At 38.9% G+C, this 21,176-nt stretch overlaps 1 protein-coding gene across 3 annotated transcripts in view; it reads right to left on the reverse strand.

The window, feature by feature from the left end:
* The window catches only part of CAMK2D (calcium/calmodulin dependent protein kinase II delta), a gene marked incomplete at its 3' end in the record, with an annotated part of 165,735 nt that overhangs the window by 87,235 nt on the left and 57,324 nt on the right, over window positions 1–21,176 (reverse strand). For all 3 annotated transcript variants that reach the window (XM_084264020.1, XM_084264021.1, XM_084264022.1), the window contains exon 3: window positions 13,817–13,876. In XM_084264020.1, coding sequence (XP_084120146.1) covers window positions 13,817–13,876 — 60 coding nt within the window. The remainder of the gene's footprint in view (window positions 1–13,816; window positions 13,877–21,176) is intronic.

A 21,176-nucleotide genomic window follows, 5' to 3' on the forward strand; every position in this document is an offset into this window, starting at 1 on the left:
AGACTTGAGATGACCTGTTCCTTATGCAAGAACTTCATGGTAGCAACAGGGGAAACACAGAGACTACGTGTTTTCTCCCAGCAGTTTCCCGAGGAAGCTGTAATCATTGCAAAAAGAGCAATTATGTAGGTTTTATTAGGACCCAATTAATTTTCTCATGACAATACATTGATTACTACACAGTGAAAACTCCCTGAACACACACAGAGGGTGTGAGCAGAGAGGATCACACTTCTTTGCTAAATGTTAAAATAAAAGTATATATTAATAGATACTGTTTTAAGTGAGTATTTTCTGTGTGGGTACAGAAGATGGCAATAGGCTACGGTAGGTGGGAGAGCTTATCTCTGCCAAACAAGTGTCCAGGCCAGAGCTTCCCATTAAGCCAAGGGCAGAGAAAAGGAGGCTTCTAGTTAACACTGACAAATTGAAGATGTTTCCGAAGATTACTGACTTTGGAGAATGATTTCTGCTGCTACACACACACAAACACACACAGACACCTCCCCTTAGCAGGGCATGATTTAGCACACAATTACCACTAGATACTGTCATTTATGATTGTTAAACAGAGTTATGACACGTCTTTACTGCAAACAGGAACACAATGTAGAGGTCTCCAAAATGGCCGCAAACAAGCTGGTATGTGCACCTCTATCAGTTTAATAGTATCATTACTGACTGACTTAACCTACCCTTTAACAACAGCAGAACCAAGAAGCAAGTGTACACATCTTTACCCTCTGCCACAGGGTGGAGTGGAGATGCAAAGAAGTCTGTTCCTTATACTCACTGCCAGCCTGAAAAAGCAGACTGTCTGAAAAGTCTTGAGGAAAACCGTAAGTTTACGTAACTGATCTCTCATTTCTAGCTATCTGTATGATGCCACTGACATCCATGTCAAATGTAGTGAACAAAAATTTGCCATAACCCCAATAACCAAACGATTCTACAATTAATCAAGGCAACATATAAGCAGTAGAAGTTTCCAGCAACTTAACAGAGTGTAAGTCTGAGAGATTCAAAGTGCTATACCAACACAGGGTGTTTCCATAATAATCATATCTCTAGCCACTGGGCAGGGCTCTAAACTATCTGTATTATTTCCTGAGTGAATGTGGCTTCCTCTTCTATCAATTAAATATCACATTAAGTCACGCTACCAGAACTAAAGACAGCTATTAATTACTGGCATTCTCCTAACGTTTACAAGTTTACAAGTAATGATGATCCTAAATGATCGAAAGGGGTTGTTTTACAAAAGGCAGGGAATGCATATTAACTTAATAGATGACAAACTTCAGGATTACAGTGAGAAGCTGCCATTGTCTTTTATTCACAGTCTCACAATAAACGGAAATTAAAGCATTTGTCCAGGCCCATGGGACCCTTTGTATGATTGTAATCAGCTCAGTTGAAAAGTCACATAAACTTGGATGGAAGAGAAGCTGCAACAGTGCTAGAAGCCAGCCTGTATTCACAAAACTAGACTACCCATTGCAGTTGAAGCATCTCTCTAAATATTCCTTTGATACAGCACATCCAGTAACTCCTAAAATACACAGTATCATAGAACATTTTGGGGTGGAAGGGACCTCAAAGCCCACCCAGTCCTACTCCCTGCCATGGGCAGAGACACCCCCCACCAGCCCAGGGTGCCCAGAGCCCCATCAGCTTCTCTGGGCAACCTGTGCCTGGGCCTCACCCCCTCACAGTGAAGGATTTCTGCCTTATATCCCATCTAACTTTCATCTCCTTCAGCTTAAGGCCATTCCCCTTGTCCTGTCACTCCTGCCTTCATAACCAGTCCCTCTCCAGCTTTACTGGAGCCCCTTTAGGCACTGGAAGACTGCTATAAGGCTGCTGTATCCTACAGAAGATAGTTGCAAGCCATTCAGCTGCAATTAGGAATTTAGATCATCAACTAATTCTCTCCTAGAAAGACTGTGTAGCCAAATTCAACATAATCCTAACAATAACACCATCAATATTAGACCAAGTATAAATTGTTGGAATAAAATTAAATAACTCCCAAGGTCAGCTAGTAAATAAATGCTTAACAAATAAACAAATTTAAAAGCACTACTGGGATGATGAAATTGCCGATACATGAGTATTATTCAGTGCTGGGCGTCAGGAGAGCAGGAGCTGTGGATTTGATTACAGTACAATACCTGAACATCTTCTATACACAAGTATCAGGAGCAGAATGCCATCCTCTGCCTAGTGTGGCTGCAGTGAGAAGTTGGATGTATTTAAAGGAGACCGACATCTAAAGGACAAACTAAAATTAGAAGCACATTCCCATGGGCAGTCCATGAGAATATGAACACTGGTGAAGCTACTAAAAAAAGAATTTCCAAATTTGAAAGGTGAATGGGAGGAGAAAGGTATCATTAAAGCCCTATCAACTGGAAAAAAATCCCAAATCAGCAGTTTTGTAGCAGTAAGAAAGTCTTTGGTGCAGAAATCTGCCAAAACCAGACCAAATTGCAAGACATTTATCCAGTGTCAGCAAAGGAGGATAGTATTTCCAGCATTTACTGTGTGATAGGTTGCAGCATGTGAAAAGCCATGAGACCAGTCCTCCACAACCGCCTCCCATCACGGTGAAAAATTAACTTGTGAGGTTTTAAAGGCAAACATTTGAAGGAGAGAGGAAAATCCTACAAGGTGGTTGAAACGCTGCAAGGCAGGGGATGGTTTGCGTGATGGCTGGAACCTGGAACCAATAGCTTTAGTGCCATTGCCCTCCAGCACAAGGGGAGACTGGCACCCCACACTGGCACACATGCTGCCACAGCAAGGGCTCCAAGGCAGTAGAGACACCTACGTGTCAGGCTGAGTCCCAATGAGGGCAGACCTGTAGCTATTTAAAAAAAACCCAAAACTGAGTTATCCTTTTGCTGTGGTAAGTAGCTTACAAGAGAAACATCGGAAAACACACCAACGTAGAGAAGCAGGTCTTCAAAATCTAGGATTTGTTGGTGATGTCTTTTGAGATGTACTGGCCAGCAGCCTCTACCAGGCAGTTGCAGTCATCGCTAATATCACCACAGATATCATGATCTCAGCAAGGAAAGAAGCTGTAGTATGTTTTTTCCACCTCTCATGACTTCTCCTGAACATGACACAGAGCTAACATGACACCGTCCTGTCATGACTCATACAGTGCATTTGCATAGACAGAGAACCACCCTAGGCCTATGTTGCTAAATAAAGAGCCATGAACTGGTGCTCAGCCAGCATCACAGTGGTTCACAGTTTCACTGTGCTCTAGTCATCACCCTCTATGTGAAATTTTACATTTTTAGCAAGTAAACAGATTTCCCATATGCTGTTCTCAATATACAGTAGTCAAGATATTATAACATCTCTTATTCAATGGGCATTCCATTAGTAGAGAGGCAGAAGATGCAGATGAAATGGAAAAAGCAGGAGGAAAAGTGATTGCTCCATGTGACACAGCATAGGCACGTTCAGCCTACAAAATGTATTTCTAAATGCATGTATGCAAGCAATTACAAGCTGCATTCCAAAAAATCAAGCCCTTTTTACAGTTCTTCAGTCTAATTACACTTCCATGAAGAATTTCTGTCACAATATTTAACAGTGGAAGTGGTTGTTTTTTAAAGAAAAGAAAAAAAAATCCTAACAGGGATATGGCTGTATAAAAAAAAAAATCCACTTTTCTTCCCAGCACTCTATTTGCTGATCACCAGGAAAGATTTTCGAGAATGTAACACTGCAAACACCTTGCTCCTTGCCCTAAACTATTTTCTTCTGCAACATCTTGCCTAGAAAAGCATCCTAAGAGCAGATTTATGCAACACTCAGATCTAAAACTATGAGCATGCAAACAGACCACACCCTGAATTTCATCATATCTCTGAAGTAACCTGTGACATTAACTTTTTATTTCAGCAGAGTCTAAGTACCTACTAGGATAGCTTAATTTGTTGCTAGATGTTATACCTCTCAGGAGCTCTCCAGCAGATGACAGCCACCACGGCTGGGTTGGCCACAGGAAAAGAAGGCTGGAAAACATCCTGCTCCAGCAATCAGCTGTCAGCAGTGTGGCTGTCCAGATGGCAGACACAGTCTTCTCCAGGGTGCAAATAGCAAGACAAGAGGTTGGAGAATGGAAAGTCCCAGCCAGACATAAAGATGATTCTATTTATTTACTTATGTTGACTGGAAGGTGGTCAAACACTGGACTGGGGCCCAGAGTGGCTGTGCAACCTCCTTCCTTGGAGATTCTCCAAACTCAGCTCAGAGTAACCTAATTTTACTGGGCATGGCTTGAGCTGGAGGGGTGGGACTGGATGACCTCCAGAGATCCCTTCCAACTTGCATGATTCCATCATTTATGATGCTTTTTACAGGGGACAGGGTATGTAAATGAAGCAAGGTGGCCAAGCAGATGGGAGCAGCCCTGAGGATTGCTGCTTCTAAGGAGCTTCTTGGGTTTGCACCATCTTTGGAAGAGGAGCGGAGACATTCCTAAGCTCCACAGTGAGCTCCCATCCCAAAGCTCCACTCCTGATTTACGAACGCTTAAGACAAAACACAATCCACAGAGCAAATTTTGACTGTCCTCTCTCCTCCTGCCACTCCCAGCTCAGACCCCCAGCATTCCCTGTTCCCTCGCTCACTTGCTTCCTCCTCCTTGACAGCCATGCCACCCCCTTCTCCTCTCCCTCTCTCTGCTCCATCTCTGAATTTATCCTTCTCTGCATGTCACACCTTATAATGGAAACTACCCAACAACAATTCGAGCACCTGTACAAGAGTTGCACTAATGCCATCCAAACAGCGACACCCATCCACACTATGAAATAAACTGTACCCTTCTCTCAGTTTGGATTTGTTTTGTTACTTCCCCCCTCCCCCAACTCAAACAAGAGCTTCACTATATTTTTTTCACAGCATTTGGGTATTAATCCAAGAACCAGTGTAGACTTCACCTATCAAACTGTCAACAACATTGTCTGCATAAGGCAAGGGAACAGAAGTTACAATATTCCCCTAAAAATGCTCTAAAAACATCTGTCCTACTTTATTGAAAGAAAAAGCTTACTTTAGCTTAAGTAGTGGAGATCTATGTTTTTGGAGGAAAGGGTCCAGAGGAAAATTACATACTTGTGGTTTAGCTGGGAGTCATGATGTCTATCTGCATGCATAACGTGGTCACGAATTCATAAAAAAACAAAGCTTTCAAACAAAATAAGAGAAAAAAAGTTCTCAAAGATTCATCTTGAGTGTGCAAAAAGAGAGCAATTCATTTTAATCTAGCTTATTTATATGGTTATTGAAGTCTGCAATGCAATTATTAAACCCTTCCAGAAAGCATATATACAGATATATAGAAAGTAAAACAGAACAAGAGATCAAAACACGAATGGGAAGCATGGTAGCCATTCTCGCGCTCATCCCCCAACAGCAGGTTCCTCAAGAGAATTGATTAAACTGCACTTCCCATTTCCATGGATTACTCTGGTCTACATGTCAAATGACTAGCGATACAAGCATAACTGACTTAATGAAAAGAAAGAACCAAAAATGGTTAGAAGAATCTGCACCCACTATGAAAAGAATGGTCACGCATTTCAGAAAGCACTCATAGCCAGCTATAAGCAGGCAAGGAAAATCCTTCAAGGTCTGGTCCACACTTCATTTATACTTCATCATTACCTACTTTGGGGCCAATTATGCATATCCTTTCTGAGGAAAAAAAAGACAAAATTTGTGGCAAATCTTAGTGAAACCTCATTTCTTCAGAAATATGGTGGATGTTGCTACAGTTACTGGGGATATTGCAACCGGCAATGCTTCACTTGAGCTAGAATAATCTTGTTCTCTATTAAAAGGGATGAGAATTAACCTAGTGTGGCAAAAGTAGTGTCATTTTCTAAACTAAAAGCCATTTCTATGCCCTGCAGTAACCCAGAAGAGTAAAACCTGAAGATTCAAATGGCACTTGCACCAGATAAAGAAAGGATTATGCTGTAACCGAAACAGAGACAAAAGCTTTAACACCTAAAAAGCTGTCTTTACACCTCCTTGCTTTAGTGCTCAGCCAGACCACATTATCTGACGCTTCATACATTACACGTTGAGAATTACTGACACAGTGATAAGCACTAAACAACCTTCAGTACTTTAACTGTGCTTTTTTTTAAAATGTATATATACACACATTTATACATATACATTCCACTCACTGTTAGGGCTGCTAGCAGCTATACTGAAAGCTTTTTCTTTCCCCAACAGATTCTTACAACATCAGAAGTGAAAACCTTCAGTCTCTTCATCTTAAATATCAACCAAACATGCACAAAACTGTTACCAGTTAAAAGGAATCAAATGCATGGTAACGTTAACAAAAACTGCAGAAAAAAAACAGTTGCAAGACACCCCAGGATGTTCTTCACTGCTTCAGTCTCGTTACATTTCTTTTTACAAATAGGTATTGCAAAACCAGCTTCTGTATTCTGCTGTTTTACTTCACTCTTCAGCTCTGGGCTGTAGCCACCGCTGAGTTTAAACACTGTTATTTTTACAATACTCATTAAAATGGCTTTTATGTTAAGCATGAAATAACGTTCTACCACTGGTTTATTTGGTTTCTTCATGGCTTATTTTCATTCTCTCAAGGACTACGGGTTGACCTTATTCATCACAGAAACTACAAATTTAATTAATTCAATAAGAATGGACAAGATTTAAAATTGCTGAAATGATCAGCTCATCTAAGCAATAAAAATAACTAAAGGAAGCAAGATCTTCTACATGCATCAGTCCCACAGATTTACGGTTTCTATATGAGGTAAACAAAAGCATATATATACATATACATATATAAATAAAATAAAACCCATGCAACTACCTGCGTATATAAACTACATATATTTACATTCATAGACATAGTTAATATATTCCCAAGGACTTTGTTTATTGAGCATAAATCTACAGAGTTGAGGATGGGTTTTTTTTATTTTCACTGCATCAGGAAAGAACTGTGCTGTTACCTTTTAAGTCTGTATTGATATATTTTTGATGTAAAGAATGAAACCTGACATTTCTGATCTCAAAAAAAATGCTGTGCTAAAGAACTATATCCACAAAACCTGAACAGGCCTGATTTTTATCCCATACTTGGTTTATACAGTAACTTAAACTAATGGCAGCCAAGCTACTCCCAAACTTTGCAACAGAAATCAAAAGAAATTCAGAAAGGATTTATTAAATCTGCATTTGCTGTATATTAATAGTGTTTCTCTTCAGATTCTTGTGAATTTATGGGAAGTCCCATGCAGAAAGTTGGTGAATATAAAACATCAAGGACTAGCTAAGCTGGCTAATGGGTCCTGTCTGCTTGCCGGATCTTGTATGCCACCTATAAAGCGAAGGGAGGCAGCGGAAGCAGCAGGCAGGAGGGAACAATGTGCTGGAATACCTGCTGTAATGAAGCCAGACTTCATTAGAGATTCTGGTTATTCACATGACCCTGCTACACTGCATGTACGATGCGGGAATGTAAAGACCACAGAAGCCCTTCCAGTAGCTACAGACAGTGACAGTGTAACTCTCATTTAGAAAAACACTACCCAAACTCAGCACAAACCCCACAAAAGCACATTCAACCTGAAAAAAGAATACCACTTTTTCACCAGGATTGAATCAGAAGCTTTCCAGACTGGGTCCGGACGTGCATCATTCGGCTAATGCGATTTTTATCATCTGCTGGGATCTCAATAAACCTAAATTACCAAAGTAGACTCTAAATCAACATCAAAAGTAATAATAGGATTGTGTAACAGTGTTACAGCATTAAAAAAATATGTGGATTGTAGACTAGAAATCAGAGTGCTGAAATAGAACTGTGCGTAAAGATAAAAGAGGACCCAGAAATACAAGTTTACCAGAAGATTATAAAGGTCAGAAAGCAAGGCAATGACAGTAGATTTCTTGAAGGGATGATGGTTTTCTTTACAAACGTTCTTTCCAAATTTCTAAATGAAAAAAATCAGAAGCATTAATACACAACAGCTATAAAAGTAATAGTTGCACAATGTAACAAATTGTTCATGGGTATTATGGGAGGTAAGCTCTTAATGTAACTTGATGTGCAGTCGTACAAAGAAAAAGCACTATCTTCTCAAGCAGTAAGGCTTAACCTACATGCACATCTTTCCTTTTAAACCGTATGATGTAGTAAGTAAAAAAAGAACACACACACCCCCCGAATTGCAGCAAGGCTGAAAATCAGACTAATGTACAAACCACCACAGCCCAGCACAAACTGTTGGAGCTCTCGTACTGAAGAAACTTGAGCTGTTTGCCTAGAAAGTTCCTACCACAATGTAACAGAGGAACTGCTCAAGGGTTACTCAAGAAATGCTTGAAAATCAGCTTATTTCTTACCTTTGCTTGTTTATTAGTATATTAAGAGGAGAAAAAAAAAATATCCAGGCTATGAAGGAACAGAATTCCAGTATCACTGTGGATGTTTTCATATTTCTCAAGTATCCCTGAGTAAATAATTTTCTACATATTAGTAATAGAGATGAAAATCCTCCCTCCCATTACCAAGTTACATACTGAAGTAGCCTTTCTAATTTTATTCTTATGCAAAGAATCATAGAATTGTAGAGGTTGGAAAGGACATCCAGAGATCATTGAGTCTAACCTCCCTGCCAAAGCAGGCTCTTTAGGACAGATCACACAGATAGGCACCCAGAATAAACACACAAGCTGAAATGAGTGCGTATTTTCTTTTAAATGTATAATTCGGTGGAGCTTGCTTCCTACTACAATCCCTAAAATACAAAGAACCCAGATGAGAAGAGGCAGAAATCCTAACAAAAGCAATGAGTATTGCTAAGGAATAAGTATAAGTGAAAGGGACAAGGAAATCTTGCATTTTTAAACAAATTTTTGTATATACATTATAGTGGGAAACGGAGATTTGAAAGAGGAAAACAGGAAGCAGCATTTCTAATCCACTTTTCTTTTAGGCATTTTTCCTACATCATTCCTTAGGCATCATGACTACATAGCCCAATAGAGAATGAAAAATCATCCATTTCTTCAAATGGAAAAAAAAAAGGAGAGAGATGCTGAAAACTAACCAAACTCGTTATATGCAAAGCAGTGTGTGGACAGAGATACTCCGCTTTCAGAGGTAATACTTGTCGTACATGAAGTGAAAACTACTTCTTCAAGGAAGATTTCCATGACTTCTGTGTTGGACATAAACATAACCAGTAAGGACTGTCCAGTACTCCAGACATAATACCACTGCCTTTCAGTCTTTCTTCAAAGACATTCATCTTTCAAAAAATAATGGCCTGTACACAGTTCTGAACGCCAAGTGTATACACATCTTCAGTAACAGACAGTTCTTAGTGTGTAACTTAAAAAAAATTTAAAATCCACACAAAGTTGAAAAAAATTACACCCCATACCATTTATCATAATTTCATTGCCAAAAAAATAACCTATATGTTTCACTTCATCACTACAGTCATGTTTCTTTTTGCCTTTTCCTTGATAAGTCATTTTGTGGTTATCTTGATAGACCTCCTCAAATCACCCCCTTTACCTAGACCGTACTTACTGACACATGGATGCCAGAGCTTGGCACAGTACTCTAAAAGAGTTGTTGTGAGATGCAAAATAAATACCATTTTCCTCTTTCTGATTGTTACTTCCATGCATCCAGAAACAGTATTTCCCCTTGGTGTTAGAGCATCCCAATGAGATTTGTGTTCAAGTAGTTAATTCCGGTTATCACAGGCTTTTCACTTGCTATTTTCAAAGATGAAGATATCTGAAGATTGACATCCCTATTCTTAGATACATGAGCTCCCCAGTCCCGCTATATCCAACTGATCCCACTTTGATTCTTTTCTTTAAATCTATTGCTAGGAATACTGAATGAGACTTCTTTACAACTTCACCACAGGTAGATCCATCATATGAGAACTACCATCTTACATTTTTATTGCATTTTTATTCTGTTTTTCTAATACTCCTAATGAAGAACACACTGATTTTCTAGAATAAAAAATTAGCATAAAATAAAAATACAGCAGTAGAACAAATGCCTTACAGAAGGCATAGCTAGTAGCTAGATTCATTACTTTATTAAAAGAATTTCAAGTGCACTAGGCAAGTTCTATGCCTAAAAAACCAGTAATTTGTTGCAGCTAAAATTAAGTTTTCAAATAATCATATACTTCTGCAGGCTCAGCTATGCATGAATACATGTATACATATCAAGCAATGCAACATCCATGTATCAAAATGAATTATATTGGGTTTCTTCAATTTGTAGAGGTCTGAAAGTGCCCAGTAGCTGGATTTTGATTTAGTTCACTTCCCTTCCTGACACTTGTCCAGTCAGAACAATCATGAGTGATTTCAGTTTTCATACATGAATTCAGAACCTGCTATGTTACCAGTGTTCAAAATCATTCTTTCAGTTGAAATGCCTAATAGATAATTTGGATGAAGAATTAAGCTCCCTCAAGGCACGCTTAACTGCTTTCTTTCTGAACATTTGGTAGATATGTTGATTCCTGAAGTAATAATCTGATGTCATAAATACTTCCAACAACAAGGCAGCAGAAAATGTATTTGTTTTATTATATCAGTGGTTTTTTTCTTGGTTTTTGTTTAACATTTTACCATGATTACTTGGGGAGATTCAAATCAAGAACTGAAATGAACATTTTTTCATTCATGTGTGTCTCCTTAATTTCCGAATTTATGAGTTTCATCCTTTTGAAAGAAAGCGTTCTGGTTCAGTCTTCTCCTGTTTTCCCCCTCAGGCTCCACTTTACCAAATCTTTTGTTCAAATTCCACGTTTTTTCAAAAATGAATGACTGATATTAGCAGAGGAACTTCTCAATTTTAGTGTATATGAACAGAGACTAAAGTTGAAAGCCATTTTTAGATGTCATCCTAAGATGTCCTAAAATGCATAACAGTACTCATTAAAGACAACCACTATCAAATATGATCTGAAATAACATAAAAATGGCATTGCTGGGAAGCTAAGAATGGGTATGTTGACTGTGAAGAAATTTAATCCCAAATTATTTCTTATTCCAATGAAATAATTAAATAAATACTGAATATTGTTCTAGTTAGGTACTAACTGGACACCTACCCTAGAAATTCAGTTTTGGAAGTTTTGGTAATTCTCCATTTTCTCTGGAAAGATATCTGGAAAATACCTCCAGTGGTTTAGAGTTGGTTTTAACTCCATTTCTCTAAAGAGAAAAATGAAAAAACATCTTTCTCATTAAAAAATAACATGTTTATGTATGGGCTGAAATCTCAAAGTGATTCACCAGAGCTGTGCTGCTTTACTCTGACTGGATGGGAAGTATGAAATTGGTAACTAAAAAGGGGGGTTCGTCCCAAAGTATCTGACAACAGACTTGAACAATAAATCACCAAAGAGCCCCTACAATAAAAAAAGAGTACTATTACATCTGTATTCTTTTAGAAACTGAGTTAACCTCATACTGGTCCTTTGCACTTAGTCACTTTAGGAAGTGAGATTTAATTTAAGCAAACCAGGAAGAATAAAGAATAAGCCGAAAGGAAAAGAAAAAGGATTAACTGAATTCTAACTTCAGAAATCTGCCACCCTGCAATGAATGTGTAGTTCAAAAAGACAAGTAACTAAAAAAGCCCTGCAAAAACACTGATCATCTCTGAAACTGTCCAATCAATCAAACTAGATTTCTGCTTTCCTGTAGAGACTGCATTTGAAAAAAAAATTTTTTTCAGTTTCCTTAAATTATACATATTTATGTACATGAGAAGTTCCTAAGAAAAATTCTTTAATTTTCTGGGTTATTAGAAATAAATCAGTGGCAGTAAATTCCAGAAAAAATAGAAATCGAGAGAAAAGCTTGAATTTTCTATTCATGGACTTGATAATATTTTTAAATGTACATACTCTTTATCATACACATAGTGCAAGTAAAACTTGTTTACAAAGGTTCATCTTTACCGTTTTGAGGGATGTAAACCACATTGTACTCTGCCACTGCAGCTGAGTTCCCTCACTCTGGTATACTTCTTTTGTCACTATTAGTGCTTTCTAGACCAATGTAGTATCATTACCCCTTAGAGACGACTCCTTGAAAAAAGGGATGTGACACTGACCTGAGAAGAGGAGATTGAGGAATAGTCTGAGGCAGAAGTAGAAGAATTTGTCTATGACCCTTAGAGTTGTACACCCTAATGCAGGCAGTGATGCATGAAGTTTGTGCCGACTTACAGAACGCTACTTGCCTGCCACCAAAGCTGTCATCAGTTGCTTGCATTTCAGGTCATAACGTTCACAAATCTAAAGGCCATATGGGGAATAGCTGGACTACTACATCCTAATATTGCTCCAGGCTACTCAACAAGCCAAAGACATGCGATTGCATGAATTCAATTTAGACTTCTATTTATATGGAGCTCTTCTGCACACATTGGCTCTTCCACTTCATCAGTTCATCAATGGTTTTTATTCATCTCCCCTGGCTTTTTCAAACCCATAAATACATTCTAGTTACAGCAAGGTGCAGGTAGACGACTCTATGGAGTCAACATTGTATGTGTAACGCTTCTTTCCATGCACGCAAGCAGCTGTACATTCCCCTGGCTCACAGCGCTTTACAATGCAAAAATTTTGGCTGTGATAAAATAAGGCAGATAACACGACTCTTCGTCTTTCACCAGATTTGCATGTGAAACCTCTAAGCTTTTGAGTCTGCCTAAGAGAGCTCTTTCAGAGATTCGACATTTCATTTTGAACTGCGGTACATTCATTTTCAATTTACGATTATTATTAAAAGAAAGGAGCCAATTCTTTCCCAGGCATGGAACAATTACATTAGTCTACAACTGCCATGAATACCAACATCTGTTAGTTAAAAATTAAATGGCGAAAAGCTAACCAGAAGGGAGACCAAGCAGAGTGCCAAATGCTTTTGGAGTACCAAGCATATGTGCATATTTAAAACATTCAGTGAGATGATTACCTTTTCTTATGACCACTTTTAAGAACATATATGGGGACAGAAGGACAGGATGGACAGGGAAACCCCACCTTGAAGTCTCAGGTACAGCAAACATTGTCGTGAGAGAGACACTGTTGGCATATAATTCAGTGTCTGAAAAACCCAGACTCCACTCTTTAAAGATCAAGGAAGTTATCTGTTTCTGCTGCTTCTACAGCAAGAAAACAGACATATCCGGGTCCCCCAAAGACCGTTTTTTCCTTTCCATTAATGCTCAAGTAGGAAACATAACAGTTCTGGAAATAAAAGAAACAAAGCTTTCTGCAACTACCTGTCTTTTCTATCGAAGACCAGAATCTCAAACACAAAATAAACCAGGATAAAATAAGCATCGCAGTAAAAACAACACTAACTTTATTGACATTGGTCTGTCTCAATTTGCAACACATGCTGTTAGATGAAATTCTTCTGCAGGTCTCAAAAAGTCACAAGCAGTACTAATAATAGCTCCTCCTACACACCTCTCAAAACCCCTCCAACACCTGGCAGAGATGGCAGAGCAATAGCTCAAAGAATATGAGAACAGTTCATCGGGTTTTATGTGATCTCTTGGGATAATGCATCCTATACCAGATTTAGAGATCAGCCCCACATTATAAAAAAATAGTCTTGTCTGGAGGTATTTCCACTTGACTTTTCTGATCTGCTATTTGTTATTTTGCATTTTCCCCGCAAATTTCTACACTAATATCTATTGTATAGAACAATTAAATGTTCCTACCAATATTGGGATGCTTCAAGAGGCGACAGATTCTAGCTTCTCTTTCCAGTTTCTGGTGATCTGCAACAAAGGAAAGCAAAATGGTTGCTTTTAGTATGAAGATTTAACATAGTTCAGTGTATTTGGTTTACAGAAGCAACAAACCCCAACCCACATCATTTGATATGATCATTTAAAAATATCTCCTCCATTTAGATCCATTAAGTTTTTACATTCAAATTGTTTGTAATGTTAAATGAGGCTACTGCATCCCACCACTTCTTTCCTGGAGTACTACATGCAGTTCCACAAGAAAGGCCAAGCTGTCAATTCACTGGGGAAAACAGGAAATACTCATGCCATGACCTATAGTTATCAGGCATTAAGTCCCACCCATTAACTGCTTTCATGATACCTAGTGCACCAGGTACACAGCTTAACATGCAGCAGCCAATATCATGATGCTACAGAAGTTCCAGTAACTAGTGACCAGCAGTTATTATTTTCCCTGTGGGGCTAATCTCTTTTTCACGCTGATTATTCATTAACCTGAAGATACCCTGAACACATAGGTCCATCTCTTGGCTTCACCTCTCCCGGCAATTTGATTCTCTTTGACCTTTAGGTAGAGCAAAAGCCTGTAGATATGAACTTGTACACCACCAAACTCTAATTACACTTCTGGAGATAAAGTACTACTACTTGCATCAAACTTCATTTTATTTAAGCTGCTAGTCTTTTTAAATGAAGCACAGTTTTACAGTATTTGCTCCAAACACCATCATTTACAGTACTACTGCTGCGTTTTGGTTAACATCAAGTAATATAGTACTGGATCTATATGATACACATGAGAATGTTCAGGGCAGTACAAAAATTATTTTTACTGGAAATACTGGAAGGCCTTCAGGTATGTTAGAATATGTCAGGCACAATACAATACACAGGTAACTCAGGCAATAAAAGACATAATTTGTTGATAATAAAAATAGCCAGCTACTGGATACTGTAACTACAATCCACCAGACTTGAAGTGCATTTATCCTCACTTTCTGCAGCACGATTTTGATGGCTGCTAAGGACAGTAAGCTTTTGTCAAGTGCATTAAAGCAGCATAGATTCAATTCTATAATATTAGCTAAAAATATTTTTTCAAAATTCCAAGAGAAATAAACGGTCTAATGTTCTTGGAGATGAGGCTCTTTTGCCATTATTTTAACCACCTCCAATTTGATATTCCAAGGAAATGATAAGAACTGATCCCTCACAGGTACTCAAATTTCAAATGTCACACAACTAAATCAGGTTGTGTTATCCCTGCAATCCTAATTATCCATGTTAATGATTAAGAACACTCTTAACAACTGAAAGGGGAAAGTCTTCACTGTCTTTCCACCCCAGAAAAACAGCAGTCCGCACAGTAAGTTTTGAGTTGAACAGACAGCATTTAGAGAATACAAAAAGGTTAAACTAAAAGACTATTAGGTATCAAAATGCTACAGCAAGAATGAGTAAGTTGTCTGGTTTTGTGATATTACTCTTACAGATCTATTATGCTATCTGTTTTCTTTCATACTATCATCAGTGTAACTAGGTTATCTTTCCAAGCCACTAAATCACAGTTCCTCAGACACCTCTTCTCAAAATAGGCTTCAAGACAAAACAGACTATAAACTCCCTCCTCTTTACTCCCTGAGTACAGTAGCGTGCTCAGCTCCACAAATTGCCTCAGCACCTGGGAATTATCACATTCCCTGTCCAAGCCCAAGACAATTCAGAACCTTCTCCTTCCAAATCAGCCAAGGGGCAACAGGAAGGTTGTCAGTGCATTTAACCAGCAGGTAGTCATCAGGCTCTGTGAAGGTACACAGCCACCTCTAGTCTTTCTGATCAATCATTGGGTGCTACTCCTTAAATCAGCAGTCACCCTGACAGTAGGAAAATGATATTACATGCAGATGGCTGTGCCAGTACAAGAGACAGCACAGCACAACGTGACAGCGAGAGTAGCTAGCAGTCTCCTCTGCTGCCAAAAACTCCATGAAATCCCATCTTCACTTTCCTGAACATCACCCTGGTTTCAGCCTGTCCACTGTGGGGATGCTCTAGATATGGCTTGTTAAACAGGATAGAGACCCTCTGCACAAGCAAGGTGAGCTGGCAGATTCAACCAGGATTTAGAATGCTGTTTCTCCGGCCACTGAATGTATCACTGACTGGGACCAGCTAGCAAGCTTCAGCTGCTGCCACTCAGTGCACTGAACAATCCACTCCTGATCACAGGCACAACCTTCTGAGTGTGATGGTGGTATGAATAAAATGGCAAATGGTAACAATTCCAATACTTTGGGATACTTCAGTGTTTATAAAAGCAATGATGGCTAGAGGAAGACATCAAAGATCCACAGAAGCTGGGGTTTGAGGGGGTGGGTGGCTGTGTTGGGGAGGTGGTTGGGGATGTGTGCATGTGGTTTTAGGTTTGTGGGGGTTTTTTAGTAAAATATTACTAATTTAACTCCTACACCCAACTGCTACACTTAATTAAAATTTTCTTTAAAACTCGAGCTGGCTACTGAAGGTTTATACATATAGACCTAAATGTCACACTCTGGCAAAGCATAAACCTGGATCTCTGAAGATAAACAGCAGCGACCAAGCTGACCTCTAACAAGTGCTGTAACAGCCCAATAGGCACAGTCCATATAGAAGTCTGAAAATGTATAGGCTTATTTAACACTGTAAGATGACTACCATGTTTAATGTGCATGGGAATAAAAGGACAAGCTGGGCAGGAAAACCCTAAACTTCTCTTACAGAGGATGTCGGAGGTGCAGCATGCACCGTTGCAGCAGAAGGATGCTTGGCAGACAGCACTCCTTAAAGCTAATTTCACTCCAATCTGGGTGAAGCAAAACTGAAAGACCTACTTTGGAAAGCAAACTGTTAAATTACATCAAATAGGAAGGGAAGAGATACACTGAGTCTCCAGCTTTCCTGCCAGATCTTGACAACTTGGTATTGAGCAATTCTCAGCAATTTCTGAGAACTATTTTCTTTAGGTAATTCACTTCCTCCATCCAAATGTTTTAGGCATAATGAGTACAGACTTCAGAAAGCACAATTAACGATGTCCACAGAGAGGTTGTGAGCACAGAATAATGAATTTGTATGCACGAAGTCCTGTAAAAATTACAGCTAAACAGCTCCTACAACAAATTTTAAATTAAGACAAATTCAAGAAATAGGGGAGGGAGTTGTCATTATCTACCTAGTTTTGTGCGTTAAACACAAGCAAACTGGTTATTTGTGACACAAGCACTACAGTGCAGCTCCACCAGAAGGGATATAGGATCACAGAATGCTTATGGTTGGAAGGGACCTTAAAGATCATTAAGTTCCAGCCCCCTGACATGGGCAGGGACACCACTCACTAGACCAGGCTGTTCAAGGCCCCAACCAACCTGGTCTTGAATGTGTCCAGGGAGGAGGCAGCCACCATTTGCCTGGGCAACGTGTGCCAGTGCCTCACCATCCTTATAGTGAAGAATTTCTTCCTAATATCCAATCTGAATCTACCTCCTTCCAATTTAAAACCATTCCCCCTCATCCTATCACTACATGCCCTTCTAAAAAGTCCCTCCCCAGCTTTCTTCTAGGCCCCTTCAAGTACTGGAAGACCACTGTAAGATCTCCCCAGAGCCTTCTCTTCTCCACGCTGAACAAGCCCAACTCTCTCAGCTTGTCTTCATAGGAGAGGTGCTCCAGCGCTCTGGAGCTCATGTTCGTGGCCTACTCTAGACTCACTCCAACAATTCCATGTCCTCCTTATGCTGGGGACTGCAGAACTGGAGACAGTACTCTAGGTGGGGTCTCATGAGAGTGGAGTAGAGGGGCGGAATCCCCTCTCTCGACCTGCTGGCCACGCTCCTTTTGAAGCAGCCCAGCACATGTTTGGGCTTCTGGGCTGTGCACGCATATTGTTGGCTCATGCTAAAGCTTCTCATCTACCAGCATGAGGAGAGGGGTGTCAAACCTCTGTTCCGAAGTACCAGCTTTCACAGACAAACTGACTCTCCACTCACCAACACAGACATGAGCTGTAAAAACACCACCACCCCCAAAAAACCCCCAGGAGGTGAAAATGAGCAGTAACTGGTTGACTCGGAGACATCATTTTTTTTCAGAAAAGATAAGCTGGTTTTGTATAGGGCTTTTTCAGGAATTGGGAGGGAATCTAAATCAGAGAACCACTGACTGCAAGAATAAAAAGACAGCAGAAGTTGTATCTGGTATGAATGTTAAGGGAACATCAAAATATCCTGGACACAGCTGTCAGTAACAAATGCTGTAACAACAAAAACAAAAAAGGAATTACGACACTGATAGATAAGTACATTACACAAAACGAAGTATGAAAGCACATTATTTACTTTCACATTCTTTGAAAGGAAAAAAGATTACCAAAGTCAAAGAATGACAAACTAGGCACTGATCCAGTAACAAAGATTAAGGCAAACACAGCGATTACTACCTGCTTTAACAATTCTCTCTATAATAAAGGGAAAAAGCAGTCAAAATGCAAAATATCAGCCTTTAAAGACAGAATTATTAACAAAATAACTACAAAAACATATAGCAAATCTATCTACTCTGAGATATCCAGGGCTTTTGTTTCTATATTGCACATCTAACGTATTGTGTTGACAGGAAAAAAATATATTATTAGAAAAATAAGTACTAACCTGCAATACACTTGAAAAGAGTAACTTTTGAAGGTAAATAACATGCAGCGTAAGGATGTGTAAATACCGATTCATTAGAAGGCAGCTTTTCTGTACATTTTCCCCTGTTATGGATGCTACTCTCATATTTTGTTCATATGTTTAAAAATCCATAAATAAAACACATAAACAGCTGGCAGTTTTCACACCAATGAAGACATAATTTTTTAGTATAATATTCTGTGCTTGAAGTTTCCAAGACTTGACAAAGCCCGCAGAGATGTACAGAGTAACTCAGTGTGTTCTTTCTACACTAACTGTACTCTTCTAAATAAAGTACACTAACATTGAATTGTAAGATTTACTATGACACAACTACAATAAGCAAACTTCCCAAAATCCCAACTTTAGAAAATACAACTGTTTGGAATGTAAAAAATGATGCTACAATTAAAATTCAGTGCTTTAACCCTTAAATAAAATTATCATGTCACAATAACTGCATGGTAAGGGTAGAATCACAGATTCCCAGACTGATTCTGGGAAGGGACCTCAAAGATCATCTAGTTCCAAACCCCTGCCATGGGCAGGGACACTCTCCACTAGCCCAGGTTGCCCAAAGCCCCATCCAACCTCCCCTTGAACACTGCTACAGATGGGGTAGTTCTGAAAAGACTAAGAAATAAACATGTTTATAAAAACCTGCTATTGGTGATGACTCTGAGTCAATAATTTAGCATCAGATGTTAGAAGAAAATTAAAAAGCTCAATCCTTACTGCAAAGTATCCAGGGAGTTTGATACGTATGTTTATTTTAAATCTCTTGTTACAGTTCTTTTGAAATATAAGAAGAAAACTCTATCTTTAAAACAGTCAGCACTTCAAGTTTGTAAAAGACTATTTAAATCCGGAGGAAAAAATGACAAAGGAAAATTAATTCCTTTATGCATAAGTTGTACTTCCCAATATTTTCAGTCAACTTCAATAATACAAACAATTGAATCAATCCTACATATGTTAATTGTTCAGATGATGTTTAAACTCTCTAAAGCAACATGCAGTCTGTCTTCTGCACAAAGGCACAGTTCCTGTACTAATAATCACCACTTGTCAGCTCAACCGTTTTCCATGTTAATCTTTTCATTAAAAGGGTAAAAAAAAGGAAAAAAGGGAAAAAAGGTAATTTTAAATTTCCAAACTTCAAAATATATATAAAAAATATCAATCTGCAAGATTTATAAACCTAAACTCTTCTGCTGGGGTTTTATGTTGAGCTTTTAAAATTCAGTTCAGCAAGTTTGAAACACAAGCACAAGCAACTCCAGTTACTGCATCTTAACGCTCATCAGCATGGGCTGTAACTTAATCCTGGGCTGACCAATTGCCATATTACGTACAGCACGCAAGGAGACGATCTGAAATACAAACTACGCCAATCTTGTTTTAGAAGAAAGATGGGACTGCCCTCAGTGTCTCAAGGGAAAAAGGAATAATAAACAAATCGAGGGACTATTCGTCATTTGGCCCAAGAGGTCTGTCTCTGGTGCACTACCAGCAGAAAGCTCTTCTGTACCACCTTAAGCTCTATGTACACAATTAGCCAACACAGCTAGAAATCTGGAAGGTGTCTGAGAGTCTTCTATGAAGTGCTAAATACATCCTACGCTGACTCTTCAGGAATAACACATGTAAAACGACGCGCTTCATTTCTGAATTGAAATTTCTTTGCTATTAACTGCTTCTGAACTGAGACCATATATGATTAATTTCTCACAAACACTAAACATCATCACTGCTCGTTTAACTATTATCTTACTATGGCCACCAAGAACAGGCAGGTACCAACCTGGGTAAGGCAGCCTGGAGTGCTAAGCCATATAACACACGATAAGCGCAATACAAATGCTCTTCCTGCTCTGATGGCCCGTCAATAAATAAACCAAGATTTATTTATTAACAAGTTATGATTACTTCACAATTTACTAGGTGCAACAAACTCGCAAATGACAGCATAAACTCAACAGAGCTCTTTCATTTAACTGAAAACAACTCAGCAAGTCTAAACCTCCAAGATTCTGGCAGCCCTTGGCTTGATGTCACTGAGATTTTAGCATCAACTGCACAAAAAAAGTAAAGGGCATCTATACATGTTCATGTAGTGAAACACTCTGAAATGACAGCCACTGTACTCAACGATGTATCTAAATTCCTGTCATGAACAAAACTTCACATATATAACACCAATGCTTCAGCTAGTACGTTTCTCTGGAAAAACACACATTTCCCTCATAAATTACTACCACTTTTTTTGAGACAACACTTCACAGAGTAAGACCTGCCAATTAAAAGCACCCAGTGAATACAGCTGTACTCGCAGCTTACATGTTGAAGGAAAGACATGCTCTGCGTGCAGTATAGCCAAAGTATTAGGTCAGAAGTAGCTGTGCCTAAGGAGGCTGCTTTAGACTGAGTCATAAAACAGATGGATAAATTCACCAAACCATCACATTCCAGAAAAAGGATAATACACCATACTGGGACTAAGTTAACACTCATCTCTCCTTTACAAACATAATAGTGGGCTCACGTAAAACCAGATGATTTTCAGGTATGAAGACAGACCTAAGAACAGTAACTGTACTGGTTAAAAAAACAAAGCA

The sequence above is a fragment of the Gallinula chloropus genome, assembly GCF_964237585.1.
Source record: "Gallinula chloropus genome assembly, chromosome: 4".
NCBI classification, from domain to species: Eukaryota; Metazoa; Chordata; class Aves; order Gruiformes; family Rallidae; genus Gallinula; species Gallinula chloropus.